The following is a 21,565-nucleotide window of genomic DNA, read 5'->3' on the forward strand; positions in this document are numbered from 1 at the left end:
GGTCGTGTGTCTATATCGTCCTAATGCATGGTGAGGAGGTCAGTTTGAGTGGCTAAAGACTCTCCAAGGATCACAGCTGGAGAATTGCAGAAAATAGTTGAGTTTCTGGTTCAGAAAACCTTTCAAAAAATTGTCAAACAGAACCTACATCAACACATGTTGTTTGGGAGGGTTTCAAGAAAAATTCTCCTAGCTCATCAAAAAACAAACTAAAGCATATTCAGTTATCAGACACGACTGGAACTTCAAATGGGACTGGCTTCTATGATCAGATGAAACTAAAAATGAGCTTTTTAGCAGTAAACACTCAAGATGGGTTTGGTGAAAACAGGGATAAAAATTATCCTATGTGTACAATGAAATATACAGCTGTATTTTTGATGTTGTGGGCCTATATTTCTGCTGGAGGTCCTGGATATCTTGTTTAAACCCATGGCATCATGGATCCTATTAAATACCAACAGATAAAAAATCAAAAAGTGACTGACTCTGTTAGAAATCGTATAATGGGCCATGTTTGGATCATTCAACCGTACAATAATCCAAACGCAAACCTCAAAAACAACACCGAAATGGGTCACTGAGCTCAAAACCAAGCTTCTGCTATAGCCATTCCAGTCCTCTGACCTGAACCCTACAGAAAATGAGAGGAGTGAACTGAAGAGGAGAAGCTGGGAATCTGAAGGGTCTGGAGTGATTCTGGATGAAGGAATGGTCTCTGATATCTTGTCAGGTGTTCTCTAACCTCATCAGGCATTATAGGAGACAGTTTTGAGCTGTTAAACTGGCAAATGGAGGTTTAAAAAATATTTCAATAAGAGGGTGTCCTTAATTGTGGCCAATGTGTATTAGAGAAAAACGTTTATTTCATAATGATATTTCCCCCCATTTTAAATTCTTATTATCCAATGAAAGGATACATTTTTGTGAATTTTCCAAATAAAACATCAAAAGGATTAACAATGCATTAATTAATTCTCACAGCCTTTTTTGATCATATTTGCCAAGGGTGCCAATATTTGTGAGCATGTCTGTATATTTACATAATTTTGTGCAGCTTTATTTATTCTAAGCACTGTGCGAAGAGGGGTGTGAGGGACCGAGAAGCCAAGAACAAGGAACACAAGCGTTGCGCAACAAATGGGTCTTTATTTGAACCCCAAAACAAAATAACTTTACACACTTACAACAAAAATAAACAAACAGAAACCGAGATCAAAACAATTGGACAAAAACCAAACAAACAAACTAAAACTGACCTGCTCAAATGAACAAAGCAACAGCTTATAAAGGAAGGGATGGGCCCATTACAAATTAAGAGGGGAAACAATTTAACTTTACATACAACATATAACCTTACATGAATCAAAATCAAATCAAACAGAGATACATTGTAAATAAAGATAAGGAAAGCAAAATGTAATCAAATATCATAAATGTACAACTAAATAAATCAATTAATAAACACGTCAACGTTCCTTCCTCCCCCCCGGAAACTCCCAGTGAATGGTACGTCCAGACGGAACCAATAAGCTTAAATATGGTGTTCCTGCCGGACTCTTGTTTTTCGTCACACCAGGATGCGGCTGCAACGGACCATGGCTGAAGTTGATCACCGGTAAACTTAAACTCAAAATAGAAACAAATATAAATAACAGATACAACATAACTAATTTGTGTGCACTTCAAATCAGTCACAATGTATTGTAAATGTAAATGTAAACTTATGCAAACCTAACAATAAATAGAGAATGAATGAATGAATTGTGTTTCCTGTGGTTACTTATGCGATCATACTGAAACAAATGAAAATGAATAAGTTTAAATAAAGCTCATTCTGAAATGAATGTCCTTTGTATAAATATATGTATGCATGTGTGTGTGCGCTGGATACATCCACTTTACCGCTCTTGTGCGGCCACCACTCGGGCCGTCACAAGGGGTTATTCATTTGAGGCATTATTATATGTTCAAATGTTTGGGGTCATGATCTTTTTATGTCTCTTACGTTCATCAAAGCTGTATTTATTAAATTAAAAAAGCAATAGAAACAGTAATTTTGAAAAAAAAAAAAAAATACATCTATATGAATATATGTTTTTAAATGTAATTTTAAAAGCTGAAATTTCAGCATCATTACTCCAGTCTTAAATCTCAGGAACCTTAGATGAATGGAAAGTTCAAAATAACAGCAATTACTTAAAGCTGCAGTAGGGAACTTTTGTAAAAATATATTTTTTACATATTTGTTAAACCTGTCATTATGTCCTGACAGTAGAATATGAGACAGATAATCTGTGAAAAAAATCAAGCTGCTCTGGCTCCTCCCAGTGGTCCTATTGACATTTGCAGAAAGCCATCCGCTCCCGGTAAGAAACAACCAATCAGAGGTCCGGTCCGTAACTTTGTTTGTGTTCAAAATGTATAATATAATATAATATTATAAGTGAGTACACCATGAATCCGTTTTCCAAACCGTGTTTTTAGCTTGTCCTGAATCACTAGGGTACATCTATAATAAGTGTTTAAATTCGGACTATTTTAGATTGCTTCGGGGGTACCGCGGCGGAGTAACCCACTACCTTTGTGATTCTTCATAGACATAAACAGAGAGAAGTAGTTCCGGCTACAATGTTCTTCCACAAGAGGCAAGCAGTTCTTTCAGATTTTCTATGGGGTTAAGGTCAGGCGAGTTTTCTGGCCAATTAAGAACAGGGATACCATGGTCCTTAAACCTGGTACTGGAAGCTTTGGTACAGTGTGCAGGTGCCAAGTCCTGTTGGAAAAGGAAACTCTGCATCTCCACAAAGTTGGTCAGCAGCAGGAAGCATGAAGTGCTCTAAATCATCTGGGTATACGGCTGCATTGACCTTGGACCTCAGAAAACACAGTGGACCAACACCAGCAGATGACATGGCACCGCAAACCATCACTGACTGCGGAAACTTTACACTGGACCTCAAGCAACGTGGATTGTGTGCCTCTCCTCTCTTCTTCCAGATTATGTGACCCTGATTTCCAAAGGAAATGCAAAATATACTTTCATCAGAGAACATAACTTTGGACCACTCAGCAGCAGTCCAGTCCTTTTTGTCTTTAGCCCAGGCAAGATGCTTCTGACTCTGTCTGTTGTTCAAGAGTGGCATGACACAAGGAATGTGACAGCTGAAACCCATGTCTTGCATTCCACTCTTTGTGAATCTCCTCCACATTTTTGGATGGGTTTTGTTTCACAATCCTCTCCAGGGTGTGGTTATCCCTATTGCTTGTACACTTCTTTTCCTTTCCTTCGCCTCTATTAATGTTCTTGGACACAGAGCTATACGAAAAGCCAGCTTATTTTGCAATGACCTTTTGTGTCTTGTCCTCCTTGTGCAAGCTGTCAGTGGTCATCTCTCGGACAACTGTCAAGTCAGCAGTCTTCCCCATGATTGTGTATCCTACAGAACTAGAATGAGAGACCATTTAAAGGCCTTTGCAGGTGTTTTGAGTTAGCTGATTAGAGTGTGACACCAGGTGTCTTCAATATTGAACCTTTTCACAATATTCTAATTTTCTGAGATACTGAATATAGGATTTTCCTTAGTTGTCAGTTATTATCATCAAAATTAAAAGAAATAAACATTTGAAATGTATCAGTATGTGTGTAATGTGTGCATTTTTATTTATTAATTAAGAAAAAAAAAAAAAACTTTTAAATAAAGAAACAGATTTTTAGCCCATGTAATGTTTTAGTTACAGCATCTAACAGCAGGGGCCCATTGTTGACACTAACGAGGCTTTAGCCCTACTGCAGTTAAAAATAATAAATGGTATTTCTTCCAGATCATTTGTTACACTGAAAGTGGAAGGTCAGGTTGTGTGCATTGCATTGTATGCTGTGTTTTACAATGCACACTTTAGTAAATGTAGAAGGTCATGTTGGCAATGTATGCATACTGGGCACAGTATATATGTGCAATATACTGCAGAACAAGCAAAGAATTTATGGAGGCAGGCTATAAATAGAGCATGAAAACAATGCAATTTTGTCATCATATTTGCAGCCCTCCAAACAAAGAATTTAAATTAACAAAGTACTTTTAATCTTGAATTAAAAACTCTTAATGTTGGCAAATGTGGAGTTCAAGGCACCTACAATCCTCAGAGCATGTCAACACGAGGGAGCGAAATGTTAAACTGATGAGACAGTTCCTGACAAGTCAATGTCTGACTATGAAATATTTAGCAGGTGTGTGCAACCGCAGGTCTTAAGCCATCTGAACTCTCATTTTGAGAGACACACGATGAACACACTCTTCTGCTGTTTAATAATGATGAACATACGCAATGAATGTGCTTTTATACACGCTTAATTCTTAATTCCGCTGGATATGTGATGAGTGTTCTCTACTAACTGTACACTCTTCTGACTTATCTGGATATTTTATGTCAATAGCTAATGCCTGTAGAGTAGTTAAAGTTATATTCCTTCAGTACACATTAATACTATGAAAGGTGTTATGATCATTGAAAGCATTGGCACATATACTGTACAAATAGTTTCCGAAAGGATGTCAATGCAAACCATTGAGACCATTTAAGACCAAATTTTCTCCCTTTATCATTTTCTATCAGCTAGTAGGTGTCATTCTGGATTCCCAGTGTTTATCTTTTATTTCCAGGTGAAATACAGGCTGAGCTGTGACACTTGACGTGTCATTCTGAGCAAAGTCATGCAAAAGTCATGCACCCCACCTCCTCCTACAGAGAGCAGAGAAACTGGGTCTCCGCTGGCAGAATATGGATTACCCACTCACATGAGTTACATAATATATGCACCATTTTAAAAACTGACAGAATGATAAAATGCCAGCATGCTTTTAAGAAAAGCCTTTGTTGTCTGTGTATTTTAGTGCGACTTTAGTGCAAGCTATTTTTATAATGCCTGAGAAATATAGAACTGCTTTGGTCACACGTTTACACGGCGTGGATGATTTTGAGTATGTAGAACAAGGGACAAATCCATTGTTTTATCCCAAGGACACAAAATAAACTGTCAGGTTTTAAAGCAGACACAAAAGAACAATATTTCAGAAGTGTTTTCCAGTTTATCTCAAGAACTGACACTTTTCACTAAACTGTAGAAAAGCTAGCTTGTATTGCATATCTATTCCATGTTGTGTCTGTAAAGAATCTGAGCCGTATCGTCTGACCTACAGCTGACCACAGAGCGAGACAGCGAGACGCTCCCATTCAAACACTTAATCACAGGAGCTCAATATTGACAGTTGACAGCTCCACGGTGCCATTCAGCTATTTTTATCCAGAGTTCATCGAAATTTGAGAGGTCCTTGAGTCTTGTGTTTGTCTGACTGCTACAGGTGGATGCAGTGAGTGAAATCGTATCACTGCCATCAATGGTGTAGAGCATCATGAAAAGAAGGTTAAAAAGCTAATGATGTAAAATATGTTTTATATAGCCTATGTGTGACCAAGCACCGTTCGTTTGCTGCATCCAGTGAAAGAGGATGTAATGGCTTGGACAGTTTAATGGGGTTTGATGTACTGTGTAGACATAATCTAACATTTTTATTGAAATCTCCTATTAAAGCTATAAATGAAGCAATAGTTCAGAAGTTGTCATGATAGTGATATCACATTAAATTAAATGTCTGTACAATTTTATATGCATAATGTGACATATTTACTAGTGAAATGCAAGTTGTTGTTTTTTACAACTGCTACTTTTTTATATCTTGCAATATTTTTATCTCACAAAAACGTTGTTATTTCATGTGAGTTAACAGTATATCTCACATTTCTGATTTTTTTTTTTATTTTTATATATATAATTGTGAATTAAAAGCTTACGATTTAGACTTTTATCTCAGAATTCGGACATGTCCCTTAGAATTTTAAGTTGACCTCTCGTCTTCTCCTAAATTTTTGATCATGCACATGCAGAAGTATGAGGGGGAAAAAGTCAGAATGGCAAGAAATTCTCAAAATTCAGAGAAAACTTCAGAATAACTTACAATCTAAATATATATGATATTCAAAGAGGAGTAAAAATGTAATTGGGGATTGATTGAAGTGAGAACAATATATCTGTATGGCAGGTGGTTAGAAGGGAGGGAACGCAAAAAGTTAGCCAATAAGAGATATTGTAATTTACATAATGAGGCTTAGATGTTACCATAGGCATGTTTAATTCCAGGAGTTAAAATGCTTGCAAAAAATAAAATACAAAAATAAAACACAAAAGTGCCTGTTTTTGCTGTAAGAAACCTTGCCTCATTAAAAATTGAATTTAGGAGATAAAATAGGAGTGTAGAAAAGGACCTGTTTAATAGGTTTTAGTGGTCTCTAGGTAGAAGCTACACCACAGTGCCTGTAACTATATGAACTGTGGGTTATGATCTTACATAATAAATGCACTAACAAGCAATACTCTACAATTACATCAACGTGAGAGATGAGGAGAGGAATTACATATAAATACATATATATTTATTAAAATAAGTCTAGCAAGCAAACACTTTATTTTAATTTCTCTGTCCTGTCCTCCAGTTGCAGCTCGAGCCAATCTTCAGCCGTTTATTTGGATGAAAGTATTGTTTGTGTACTCAAGATAATGGCCAGTTGATGACTCTCTTTAGATGACAGCCTGTCCTCAGTTATCTGTAATCATGATTAAATGCTCAGAGATTCAAGCTGCCTTCAAGGAGTTTTTGCATTAAGATATTTCTATTGTAATTCTTTTCTATTTCTATGGCATGCAAATACAGTTCCAGAATGAACATATGTGTGTTTATATATTGGGTGAGAAAAGCCTGAATGACAGCGCTTTGTGGGCCGAGCCATTTTTCTATTTGCTTCTAACATGCAACTATTTAAACTTGCAGATGTTTTTACTCTCGACTGCATTTCGAATCACTTTGCCACCCCAAACTGAATTAGCATGTTTATCCACCAGTCCAGGATCTCATTAAGTTAGGCACCTAAAAGATGCCACTGTCAGTCTCGCTGAAGTTGGGGGATTTATAGCGCACGTCTTGACTCACAGAAAATAAATTGTTTACATTGTGATGAAAGCTGCTCGTCTGGCACGCCGCTGAATGTATTTTTCATGGAAACGCAGGCATAGAGGACCGTTTTTATTCTGACAGATCTGTCCAAGGGTTAGCAAACTGAAACTAAATGTGTATTTGTAGTGAAGTAAATATGCTGGATCTGAGGTATCTGAAAGGTATGACTCACCCACCTGCTGTACTAATTTAGCGTGATGTTTTAAATGAATAAATTTGATTTGAATCCTAAAATCAAAACTCCTCATATGCCACACAACCCACTTTTTGCTTTAAAATAAACACTTGAGTGGGTCCAGACAGAATCTGCTACTGATTTCAGCAGGAATATGTTCTGCATAATGTATTTAGATATGATAAAATTAGTTTTAAAAGAGTTAAGAGTGCTAGCCAATATATGAAAGCTTAAACAAATTTATTAATTTGTTAATAATAATAAAAAAAAAAAATCCCTGTATAAAATCCATATATGTTAGATTTGATATGCTAATGCCGAGTTGTTATTGTTAACTAAAACAAGACAAGAATATTCACAATTGTTTCCATTACTTGGAATAAGGCTAAAATTATATATTAATAAAATATAAATATCGGGTGAACTTAAAATAAAGAAATAAATAATAAACTAAAAGCAGAAAAATGTAAATGTTATAAAAAAAAAATAAAAAAAAGTTAAATAGAGTACTAAAACAATAAATTAATCAATAAGGAAAAGAGAAAACAAAAACTAAGAAAAGACTTCCCTCTCCCTAGAAACTTCATCCAGCTCTTCCGGGGGGATACCGAGGCGCAGAGTCGGCGTCAGAGCAGATCTACTGGAGGGGCATTGGATCATCAGCGAGGGGGCACTGTCGTTTGATAAATATTTTTTGATGTATTGGCAACATCATAGTAGCATGGAAATTCAGACCTAAATCTGAAAGATCTATATAGAATGACAATGAATTTTTTTTTTTTTTTTTTTTTCTTTTTACCTGTCTTGATTCCTAATACACAACAGATGACGATTGTTAGGTTAAACGTTCAGAATACGATTCCATATAAGGTTAGCATAGCCTAGTTCAGCACTTTGCGAATGGACAGCAACTCAAGTAGCACGTAGTAGCCTATTGTCACGTTCTACAAGTTCAGTAGCCTTAATTTTTGGGAAACGCATGAGGAATTGCGGCTAACGTTCATAACCTTGCACATAGAGAGTGATTTTAAGAGATAAGATCTAGGCTACATCATTATCGGTGAAACCCGGTCCAGAACAGATAGCCTAAGCAACAGAACAGGACAGAAAATAATAAAATAAATATAATATAGGCAACAACAAAAAAAAAAAAAACATAAAATAGGCCTACAATAAATAGCTATATCTTTTTTATTTACAAATTAATTAAATTAATCCTAATTAACAAATTAGGACGACAAAAATAGAAGAAAAAAAATAGAAATAGAAAAATTTGAAGCTTTGAAAAACCTGCAAAAAAATGTCCCCATCAGAAAAAGATTTTTCGTATAAATGTTTTTTGAAAACTTAAGGCTTTTTTCTTCATAAAACGAGATGGACATTGGTGGTTGTCCGGAGCTAGCCTTCACAGAAGAAGGGCCAGCTTGGCTCTCATGGACTGTGGTACTGGTGGTCGTGGCCGGAGTATCTAAGTCTGCTGATTGACGAGCATGCGGAGGTCTAAACCAATTTCGTAAATTCATTTATTTATTTTTTTAATTTTTAAAATTAGCGGCTAACAACTGTCGGACAAACTAGATTGACAAACAGTTCTTCAACTTGAAATGGATTTTTCGCACATTCTGCAAATCAAATGTAGCAAGTTTACTCGGCGTAGTAACGTGCCATGAACAACCACAATTATGCATTTTCCCCATTCTTTTATTTAATTTAAGCTGCAGTTTGAACATTTAATATTAAAATAATAACTAAAATGGATATTTTTGGGGGGGCCACGCCATAGCCTGTAGGAGGGGCATTATTGACTGCTGGGGGGTATGGCCCTCTAATGCCCCACCACAGCACCGGCGCTGCAGAGGCGTTCCCAGTCCAGCCGAGAGAAATAGACCCAGCAGCATGACCAGGTCTTCACTGGGGCCTCCCGGAAGGCTTCAAGGAGGCATCCGGAACAGATGCCCCAGCCACCTCAGCTGGCTTCTCTCTACGTGGAGGTGCAGTGGCTCTACTCTGAGCTCTTCCCGGGTAGCCAGCTCCTCACCCTATCTCTAAGGGAGCGCCCAGCCACCCTACAGAGAAAGCTAATTTTGGCCGCCTGTATCTGGGATGTTGTCCTTCGGTCATGACCCACAGCTCATAGAGAGGAGGTACGTAGATCGACCAGTAAATTGAGAGCTTTGCCTTGCAGCTCAGCTCCTTCTTTACCACGACAGACTGGTACATTGACCACATCACTACAGAAGCTGCACATATCTGCCTATCAATCTCCCGCTCCATCCTTCCCTCACTCGTGAACAAGACCCCAAGATACTTGAACTCCTCCACTTGAGGCAGGAGCTCTCCACCAACTTGAAGGGGACAAACCACCCTTTACCGGCTGAGAACCTTGGAGGTGCTGATTCTCATCCCAGCTGCTTCACACTCGGCTGCAAACCGTCCCAGCGCACGCTGAAGGTCCTGGCCTCCTGAATTCAACATGACAACATCATCTGCACAAAGCAGAGATGAAATCATGTGGTCCCCAAACCAGACACCCTTCAGCCCCTGCTGCGCCTAGACATCCTGTCCATAAAAATAATGAACAGCACCATTGATAAAGGGCAGCCCTGCCAGAATCCAACATGCACTGGGAACAAGTCTGACTTACTGCCGGCTATGCGAACCAAGCTCCTGCTTCGGTCGTACAGGGACAGCACAGCTCTTAACAGAGGGCCCCGGATCCCATACTCCCGGAGCACCCCCCCATTGGATGCCACGAGGGCCATAGTCCTCCTAAAATGAGTATGAAAGCTGAAAATTTTGAATTCAAAATATTAATAAATAGTATAATAGTATAGAAATAATACTAAAATAGCACTGTGTTATTGTACATAAAAGGTAACAAAACATTAAAAAATGTTTAGCCTTTTCTTAGTCAGGGTTATTATCGTTAACTAAAACTAAAACAATGAAAAGGTTTTTGTTAATTGTAATAAAGCTGAAATAAAATAAAGTATAAATAAGAGATTAAAAACATGTTTCTGTTAGTTGCCAAAGTGACATTTTGAGGTACTTTTTTATAGAATAAAAAAACACTCAAACTAAAAGTTAAATAAATAAAGTAATAATATGTTTGTTTGTTTTTTTGAGTATTAAAACTTAACTAAAATTAAAATGAAACAAAGTATAAACAAAAGCTAATTCAAAATATTACTAAAAACTATAATCATGCATTAAAAAATACCATAATAACACTGCTAGCAGTAACAGGATTCTATTAATGGTTTATGGCTCTGATTCTGTAGAGGTGCAGATTGCATAGGCCTATAATATTGACTCTCTTAGGTGCAATACTAGACCCTGAGCACTAAAACTATTAGGTATGACTATGCTGACTGTAGATGAAGCTTTGGGAACAGTTATGAATATAATATAATTATACTTCTGTTCTGTTTTTGTTTATGTTCGCTCATAATCCAGGTGGAGCATGTGGGCTTGTGAGAAATGGGCAGGGAAATAATAATAGCTTGCAAGAGAAGTGCATTGCAGGGGTGGGAGGAGGAGGAAGGGAGAGAGAGAGTTGGAAGGTGTTATCATATATATTCAGACTATTAATATAATTGATATAATAATCAGATTGGGTCAAGGGTTTTGGACCTGAAACCTCACTCACTCACTTTGAGCAGTGTTTACAGTGCCTTCATTGAAAATCCATCATTTAAATCCAGCATTCTCAGCTATAAAACACAAAGTACAAGTACAGTCTTACAAAGGCACGAGAGCAGATGTTTCTAGCTACTAAGCTCAATTCTATGACTGCTGGCTTTTAAATGTGCCAGAATTCTATAGAATTAATACGTTTATTCAGCAAGGACCCATGAAATTGATCTAAAGTGACGGCAGATATTTATAATGTTACAGAAGATTTTAATTTCAAATAAACGCTGTTCTCTTGAACTTTCTTTTCATCAAAGAATTATAGAAAAATCAAGGTTCCACAAAATAGAAGCTGTTTTTAACATTGATAGTAATAATACGTGTGTTGAGCAGCAAATCAGCTTATCAGAATGACTTCTGAAGGATCATGTGACACTGAAGACTGGAGTAATGATGCTCAAAATTACATTTTAAAATATATTCAAATAGAATAATGTTTTTTTTTTTATATATATATATATATTGTTTGTTTTTACTGCAGCTTTTAATCAAATAATGCAGCCTTGGTGAATGTAAGAGATGCATTACAAAAACATTAAACTTAATAGCAAAAATAATTATAGGCTTCCACTGGTCAGAAACGTTTGTATATTCAGTAAGGAAATGAAATAAATCTTCCTAAAATGGCTTATATGTAGTTGTCTAAGCTGCTTTAAGAAAACAGATTTTTACTTTTGTATAATGGGAATGTGTTGGCCAAGCATTTATGTTTGCATTTGTGAACTTGCATAAAGTATGTTTCTGGCTTCAGTAGTAAACCAAAGTGTCTGTGTGCGTTTATTTATTTTTCCGCAACCTGCTCAATTCTCTGTTATTCATGAACCATCTGGCAAACTTAGAGCATGTGGTACAGACGGCAGACACAAATAAGTCCTGATCTGCTTCGCTTTGCTCCAGCGTCAATAAAATCATCTGCATTCCACAGCTCATGCTCAATGTTACTGCAGAAAGCTCTGGCATCTGTTCTCCTTGAGCATCCATCTTCACGTTTCTGTCCCAACACCTTTCATCTATGTCACCTTTCCTGTTGCCTCTTTACTCTCAGCCAATATCTCTTCCAAATGTTTCGTTCCTCTGCCCTTTATCTTCTTCTGGTGCCCTTATCTTTTATGTCCAGAGGATGTGTGGTAAATAATGTATGTTTTCAGGACAGTATGTCTAGACGTTTAGGGACACTAAATATTTATCTAGAAATATATATATATATATACTTTTTTATTATTGTAAATGCTGTTTGGATTTTCTATTAATCAACAAATACTAATGGAATTTGAATATATATGAGTTATAAGATATTTTACTAATATTTCACAATATTACTGTTTTTACTGTATTTCTGATCAAAGAATTGCAGCCTTGGTTAACATATAAGAGACTTTAAAATATTTCAGAAACATTACTCACCCCAAACTTTTGAATTCACTTTTTTTTTAGTGTGAAAGGGGATCTATGCTCAAATCCCAACCTAATGTGTAGTTTTTGCTTTTAACTAAGTACATTTTCACTTGAGAACCAGTTATCATGCATTTTACATCAAAGTAGTCATATAAGGTTAAAGCATCTGCTTTTTAGGCTTTTCTTTATATTACTTAAAAACAACAACAACAAAAAACAATAAAACTGGCTGCAAAAATGCTCAATCTTAACCCCTGTGACTTTATTACACCAGACTTATGAGTGCTATGACCCATGCAATAGTCACTCAGGGAGGTCACATCAGGAACAGAAAAGAGTGCAAGTGGAAAGACAAAATAAAGTCAAATAAGAAGAGAGGAAAGCAGACAAAAGAGGTGAAATTATATTACAGATTTTGCCGCAGGGAAGAAAAAGTTGGAAGCAATTATCAAAGGCATTTAGAGGAGCTAAAAAAAGAGAAAGAGCCTGCCATCAGCTACAACACCTACATCCACACCAACACTGCTACTGCTGTTGCTCTCCATCAGATGTAGAGGATCCATTCGTATTTACAGTTCAATAATGCCTACCGGGTGTTCAGAAACCGGTCCATCCAGTCACAGTGAGGAGAAAGCTGGACATGTGCTATTATTCCTGAACACTTCATCAGACCAGTGCTGTTTCTGGCTGTGTGTGTTGCTTAAAGCTCTGTAAATGATCTGAACAGTTTGTTTTGCCATCGTGTCACATGTAATAGAGTGCTGCTGTGATGATGTATTTTTTAGGCCAACCGTGAAGTTAGCATCTCCGTGGTTCCCCGGACAAAAACCCATTGGCTTTTGGATTATTGTAGAAAATAAGCTCTATCACCAACAGAAGTTGGATATGTGGTGTTTTTTAAAGCCTAAATACATTTGGTATAAAGAAAAAGCCAAAGTTATGAACAAAATACACCATAATCATGACTTCAATGTCAAAATGACTAAGTTTCTGACAACTTTTATAGTCTTTATTTAATAATATAATATAATATAATATAATATAATATAATATAATATAATATAATATAATTTAATATAATATAATATAATATAATATAATATAATATAATATAATATAATATAATATAATATAATATAATTTAATTTAATTTAATATAATATAATATAATATATAATATAATCTATTTTTTTTATTATCCTATTTTTGTGTATGTTTTAACATGTAAACCTCACTTTACACAATACTGTATATATATATATATATATATATATATATATATATATATATATATATATATATATATATATATATATATATATAAACACAAATTTAGCCTGGATTATTTTATTTTATTTATTTATGTATTTTTTTTCCAACGTTAGAAATTAAGGTAGCAGCAATTTAGCAAATTAATAGTTTGAACTACTTCACTGAGAAGTAATTATTATTATTATATATATATATTTTTTTTTTTGTAATTTATAAAAGTCGTGTAATCTAAATTTCACTTAAATGTAGTGTCTAGCACTGCATGTCAACGGTTTACAAAAATAGATGAAATTTAATCACTTTTTCTCTCTCTTTACATCTAAACTTGGCACTCAATATTAATTGGTGCTTTAATTCTGTGGTTAATTGGCCTTCAGAAAGCTCACAATGAAGCAGAACCAGTGGGTGCAAAAGAGGCTTGAAATGTGCTGAATTTATTTTTATATTTAGATGTTGGCGCTGTCGCTCATTTGTTTATTCAGAGGTAATGAGTCTAATTAATGTCAACTATACAGAAATGAGTAATGCTGTATTTTCATTTAATACAGAAAATGATGCTGACGGGGAATGAATTGGCGGCAACTCAAATGCCCGAAGAATCCTAGGGCCGCTGTTTTCCAAAGCATTTTTATGCAGTTGCTAAGGTGTTCAGGGTGTTTTTCATGGCATTACTACGGTGTTTTGTGTGAATACTTACCCACCCATAAATCACATGTTCATGTTTGTGCCGCAGTATTTTATTCCTTGTTTTACATTTAAATGTATAAAGCATCCGTAAAGATGCATAAGAAGCAAAAATGTAAAGGATATAAAACTTATTTTCAGAGAATATGTCTTGAAAGCAGGTTTTTTATTTAGTTGTGTTATTTTTTATCATTGGTGTTTTTATGCATAAATCTAACAAAAATTTAGTTTAAGCTTAAATCATAACAAAACTAGCTTAAAATATTAAAATTTGTTGAAGAAAAATCTCACAATTATTGAAATAATCTAAATTACAGCTAGTATTTATAATTAGTATTTACATAACTAGTGTTTACTAGTATTTATAATTAGTATTTACAGTTCCGAAGTCTTGTTTTAAGGATTGTTTTAATGAAAACTGATTAAGAAAAAAATTGGTTTCCTATATATGTGTCCATGACAGCTTCCACCCAATTTCATTTTTTATCCGTACTATGGAAGATAATGGCTTCCATCTATTATTTAGTTACCAGCATTCTTCAAAATATTTTTTTTTTTTGTGTTCAGCAGAAGAAAGAAATTCTGTTAATTTACATTTGGTTAAAGTGTATGTTTTGCAGTTAGGAGTATGTTTAAATCCATCCACTCAATGTCCAAAACACCCCTGTTGGTCTCAAAACAGTGGCTGCTATCACTTGTCAAATGCACTTGTACGGTTGAGATAAAAATGGTGTAAATGTTGTTACATGCTCTCCATATGCCCGAGACATATGCAAATGTGCTAACTCAGGGATTGCCACTTGTCCCCTCTGTCTCTCTCTCTCTCTCTCTCTCTGTCTCTGTGCACACAATTATCTCAAGTCCTTGTTCAGTATTCTGTCTCCTTTTGTTTTCCATGCAAATAATTAAATTAGACAGCAGAGAAGTATCCTTGATTTCGCCTCCCTGTTTATCAATGGTTTATTTGCTCTCCCTTGGTGTCTTTTATAACAGGATGAGAGCTTTTCACACAAGTGGAGAGACAAGCAGCAATCAGTGCATTTTATGCAAAGCTGAAAACACTGTTTGGCTTGTCAGGTTTGCAAGAGGGTGGTCCTCAGCATGTCGACTGCGTGCTGCTAATAAGCTCGTCATCTGAGAATGCAGCTTGGCTTCTTTGCAAAACGAGTAAGCGGTCGGCTGGAGCATGGCCGCAATTATGAAGGATTCTCTTGAGTTTAGAAAAATACCAGAGCTAATGCAAAACTAATAGGTAGGTTAACAGTTTGAGAATGCCGCTGTATAAATTGTGGGCAGCAATGCAATAACCTTTTATGAAACGGGCTGTTGTTTCGATGGCACGACGGGATACGGGCATCCCCTTGACAGAAACGGAGAAAAAGAGAAATATAAAAAGGCAAAGCTAGGCTCCTTACTGGGATTAGAGAAAGGAGAGGCATGACCGGCATACTGATGGAGACGAGGTAGAAAACATTGAGTGCTCGTATGTAGTCGGTGTCTGCCAAATGGCCTTTACAGTGAAGGGAGCCCAGAAATAAAGGACACGGCTATGTGACTGTCCAGGGGACGAGACAGTGCGCCAAAATAATTGGAGGATGGCATATGACATTTTGAGTAGCTTTACTCAGCACTAAACAGATGAAAGACACCGAGGAGCCACAAGGTTAGCACGGGCGGCTACGGATGGAAAAAAAAGGGAGCTTTGAAAGCGGGGCTCCGCGTGCATTGTGTGGGTGGGGATAGTCCGCTAATGACTAGAAGATAAAACAGGAGGTCTGGTAGATTCATGACGCCTAACGTTTCAAAGCGCGGCAATGGAATATTTTTGTCGGCAGAGAGGGTCGAAAGAGAAGCGCTGTGAAGCAGAAAGATGGAGAGGAAGGCTGACAGCTCACTGGTGGAAGATGACAGGAGCGGCAGAGGGAGAGGGAGGATATTTGAGGGAAAGTGTAACACAGGGATGCTGTCAAGCCTCAAGCAAGCTCCATTTAACAAGCTGCAAGATTGAGGGACAGAGAAGAATTCCAGGGAGCTGCGCAGGGGTGTCCACAGGCTCCTCTGCCTCCTGTGCATGCATGCAGAAATCTCTCACATTAGTCTGATTATGTAAATGTGATGCTTGATGAAACAGCTGGTGAATGGTCACAAGATATTGAGCTACTGTCAGTCCAATCGTCCATCTGTCTATCTAATCTCAATAGTTGGTCCATCATCTAGATAGATAGATAGATTTCAAGAGATGATTAGATGAATAACCATTGATATTCTAGGACTGCTTCCTGACCAGAAGTATGAGATGTTGAGGATAGTTGACGTGAAGCCCAGATTGTCCAGAGATGAATATCTCTCTGCATCAGTCTTTTAGTGATATATAGGGTCGTGCTTTATCGTCTGATCTCCTAAATAATGGCTGGCGTCAAGAATGACTGAATGAAAACAGCATTCCTTATCAGAACGCCTCCTGCAGATAAACCCACCCTCAGACACATCTGTGCCACATCCACACACACAGACCACTAGTCTTCAGATCAGAGATGAGAGGAGGCCATCTTATCTCTGACACTGCAGAACCACTTCAAGCATGTTCACACTCGCTACACTCCCATGAGGCTCAGATCCAACATTCTGAGTCCTTCCCCTGGCCCCATCTCACCCAACCACACATTGAACACCCACAGCACACTTATCTTCCTCTGGACAGACTAAATGTCAACCCTTACACCATGCTGGAATGCGATTAGCTCTATCATTGCTATTAGCACTAGCTAATTTCGTTCAAGGCTCCCTCCAGTGTTTCATTTATCAGTTCTCGCAATTGGCTGGATTTTCTCGCTTGCATTGGCTGATGGATGGGAATGGATCCCTTGACACAAATTTTTGCCGGTAGCATTCACACATGCAGGCACAAGTACAGACAGGTCATGCACTCACAGGCAGGCAGCCATTTTAGAGCTGTTTAATATATAGAAGAACACATTTGGTTGTTTAGTTAACTCATTTGAAGTGGCTTATATAAGATGTATATCTTTTTTTAAAGATGAAGTAATTTCCTGGAGAAATTTACTACACATTTTCATCCCCCCACCCCCCATAGATATTGTAAGTATTGTAATAGAAGTGTGATTATTAAAAAGATAACACGTCAATTATTAAACGTATATTAAATGTAATGTAGTTAACATAATTATTATTTAGTAATAAAATGCATTTTATAATTCAAAGAAAAAATGCATTTTATATTGTCAGAAAAGGCAAAGCAAATTAGGAAAATATATGGAAATATTTCATTTCTATTATTCAATTTCTATTCTGTTCCATTTTAACCAATATTAATGCTAGACTCACATTATTATAATTGTAATTTTTTCATAATGAGTATAATTTCAAAGCAACTTTTACAAACACTAACGATGTTTCACTACTATTCAAAAGTCTGGAGTTATTTTTTATGTTTTTGAAAGAAGTCTCTTGTGCTTATCAAGGCTGCATTTATTTATTTAAAAATTTCAACTGTAATTTATTCCTGTGATGACAAAGTTGAGCATTTATCAGACATTAATTCAGTCTTCAGTGTCATATCGTCATATGATCCTTCAAAAATGTTTGTGTTATTTTTCTGAAACTGATGCATTTTTGTAGTATTCTTTGTCTTCAATAAATAGAAAGTTAGACTGTTAAACTCTTCCTTTAAAATATAATCTTTCGATACATTACTGTTGCTTTTAATCAATTTAATGAATCCTGGCTGATTAGAAGTGTCAAGGGGGAAAAAAATGTGTTACATTATCACAGTTACACATTCCCATTTTCCTGCTTATTTAAAATTGCAAACATGAAATCATGTCTTTCCTGCCAAATTAAGTAGCTGCTGTCTTGACCTTGAGCTGACCCTTTGGCTTTTTGTCTCTTCTCAACAGGTGGTCGCCTCCTCTGCCTGGTGTTGTGGCTTAACCTGGTGCCATTGATGAACGGCTGCCCGGTGAAGTGCGTGTGCTACAGCGAGCCGAAGCCAACCGTGGCCTGTCAACAGCAGGGTCTGTTCTCCATTCCCACCGAGATCCCAATCCATAGCCAGCGAATATTCCTTCAGAGCAACAAACTGACAGTGGTCCGATCGACCAGCTTCAGTTCAGTACATAACCTCACTGTCCTGTGGATGTACTCGAATAACATCAGCCATATCGAGGCGGGGGCCTTTTATGGGCTGGAGAGACTGGAAGAATTAGACATCGGTGACAACAGCAACCTTCGCATAATCAGTCCCACCGCATTTCGGGGTCTGACCAAGCTACACACCCTTCACCTGCACAGGTGCGGGCTGTCCGAGCTCCCGGTGGGAGTTTTCCGAGGACTCTTCTCGCTTCAGTATCTCTACCTACAGGATAATAACCTTCTGGCACTGCACGATGACACTTTCCTGGACCTGGCCAACCTCACCCAACTATTCTTACATAACAACAAGATCAAGGTGGTGACCGACCACATGCTGCGTGGTCTCATCAACCTTGACCGTTTGCTCCTGCACCAGAACCGAATCATACACGTGCAACAGCGGGCTTTCAATGACCTGGGCAAACTGACCACCTTGTTTCTCTTTTTCAACAACCTCACGGTGTTGACAGGAGAGGCCATGAACCCACTGGTGTCCCTTCAGTACCTGAGGCTCAACGGAAACCAATGGATTTGTGATTGTCGAGCTAGGCCGCTGTGGGACTGGTTCAAACGCTTCAAAGGGTCTAGCTCCGAATTGGAGTGCCACCTTCCAACCTCTCTAACCGGGAAGGACCTTAAGCGACTGAAGAGCGACGATTTGGAGGGTTGCGTGGACTCTCCATCGCAGGTTCAAACCAGTATCTTCAACTCCAAGGCACGTGCTGGAAAGTTCCACTCACTTGATGATCCTCTCGTCGAAAGCATTCCCAGGTGCTGTCTTTCGGATAATGACAAATCCTCCATTATCTCCAGTAAGTCCATCCCAGATCCTTCATCCTACAACAGCCGGCAGATCACCAACAATCCCCTGAAAGAGAAGGAGAACATCTCCAAAACCAAGTTTCGGGAGGTGGAGCGAACGAAAAACGACACTCGTAATAAGCAGAGTCTCAACGACGGACCTTTGGGAACCGTGTCCAACAACCTTGACCAGACCATGGACAAAATCAACCCGGATCTTCTGGACAATCTGGAACCTTCTACAGCGCCAACCAGAAAGAAAAAAAAGTGCTCCAAAAAGCCCAAATCAGACCAGTATTGTCTAAAGGCTCACGCATCCACCATTCAAGTATTGGCTGTTCTCTTTCCCCCCTTGTTCTTGTTGTCTCTGGCTTTGTCCTAGTTCATACTCTCATCCATCAGTTTGCTCTTGACAATGACACAAAATACCTGCAGTAGCCTATGTGGACATGCAAAAGATGATGAAAAAACATGGTTGAGAATAAGATGTAATGCTAAAAACGCATTAAAAGAAATGGATGCCTTTACAGAATACATGAAATCTAATGTATATAAAACTCGGTGCCCAAATGTTTGTTCTATGTACTTTTAATGTGCTGTGTTTAAGCAACACTGCGGAGAGTTCCCTATTCCCACATCATCTCCAAAAAAAAAAAAAGTTGATCTGAAAGTGACTATTGTAGATGAACCACAAAAAAAAAGAGTGAAAAAAAACCTTAAACCATGACTAATCTATACCAGAGCGCCGAAAGCACCCAGGAATGTTGCCGATGAGAAAACGAAGGGGAGTGACATTATTTTTTCCCCCCCAATATATATATTTTTTATTTGAAAAGTAGTACATTTGTTCTATGCTGTTTTTTTTTGTTTTTTTTTATTATTATTATTATTTTTTTTTTATGTTTCTAAGTATTTCTGTAAAAACTCTCCCCAAATATGTGCTATGTTCTGTTTGCGTCATGACACACACTGCAGGGGGCATCTTGGGAAGGAATGCTGTCTATTTGTTCACTGAAATTGCGATGGAATCATAGATTTGCATTTTATTTTGCTGGTGTACAAGCATAAATATATGACAAATAAAATATCTCATTTTTTACAGCTGGCTTCTCATTTGACTGGAGAATATAGCATGCACTGTACTATATAGCATATATTTCATAGAATATTGTAGTTATATTGCAAACAAAAGGTAATTATCCATAAAAAAAAAGAAAAAAAAATATTCAAAGACCAAATGAAACCCAAAGGAAGTGAATGTCTATTTTGTGTAAATTCCATTAGGACTTAAACTTCAAAGACTCACATTTCAGCTCATTAATGAACTTTAACATAATCACTAATGATTCATCCATGTGTGAAGCTCAGAAATTCACAACTTGAAGCTTGCCAAAACAACCAGACATCTTTCATAACCACAGTAATGAATGTGACACTGACTGAAGTTGAGAGTACTCCTCGTAGTACAGTTTTCTTCTACTTGGCTTTCACCATTATGGACTTGAAGTAATATTATGATATTTCTGAAGTATTTGTGTGTGGTGTGAGGAAATGCTGATGAACAATTATTATAAAATGCACGTCAGCAGCAGTAAAATCTACATTCTTTGGCTACGTTTGCCATTACCAATGCCAAATGCAGCTTAAAATACAATAATGCAGTTAATTCATATTCTAATATAGCACAACATTTATAACAGGTCATAACTATTGATTTATTCGTATTAATGTTCTATTTTAATAACATTCTCCATGCTTTTATATATTTATGCAATCTTACATTCATATTTTACATTTATGCATTTAGCACAGGCTTTTATTCAAAGTGACTTGGAGGAACAAAGAGGAACAAATTCAGAATAAAAGGAAAAACTAATTTGTATTAAAATAACATATTAAAATATGTTGGACCAAGAACAATGAATTATTATACTATATTAAGTACACTCAAAAATGTAATGTTAATGTGATCCATAGGCAGCATGATACATACACACACACACACACACACACACACACAAACACACACACACACAAATGTGACCCTGTACCACAAAACAAGTCATATAGGTCTTATTATTATTGTTAGATATTATTATTATTGGTAGATTTATGCATCATCTGAATAAGCTAAATAAATAAACTTCCCACTGATGTGGTTTCTTTGTATAACAATAACAATACTAGCCAAGATGCAACTATTTTAAAATCTGGAATCTGAAAAAAAAAAAAAAAAAAAAAAACAAGTCTGTATGCTATATGATTTATAGAGCTATAATATAGATCACCCTTTCTGTTTGCTCAGTTTTTTAAACACTGAACA

General features: G+C 36.9%; 1 protein-coding gene across 1 annotated transcript in view; it reads left to right on the forward strand.

The window, feature by feature from the left end:
- LOC127957328 (reticulon-4 receptor-like) overlaps nt 1–20,341 on the forward strand; it is a 93,277-nt gene extending 72,936 nt beyond the window's left edge. Inside the window, exon 2 of the mRNA XM_052555821.1 lies at nt 18,207–20,341. Within this exon, the coding sequence (XP_052411781.1) occupies nt 18,207–19,624 (1,418 nt within the window). The 3' untranslated portion in view covers nt 19,625–20,341. The remainder of the gene's footprint in view (nt 1–18,206) is intronic.
- Nucleotides 20,342–21,565: the final 1,224 nt, after the last annotated feature.

The sequence above is a fragment of the Carassius gibelio genome, chromosome B5, assembly GCF_023724105.1.
Source record: "Carassius gibelio isolate Cgi1373 ecotype wild population from Czech Republic chromosome B5, carGib1.2-hapl.c, whole genome shotgun sequence".
NCBI lineage: Eukaryota > Metazoa > Chordata > Actinopteri > Cypriniformes > Cyprinidae > Carassius > Carassius gibelio.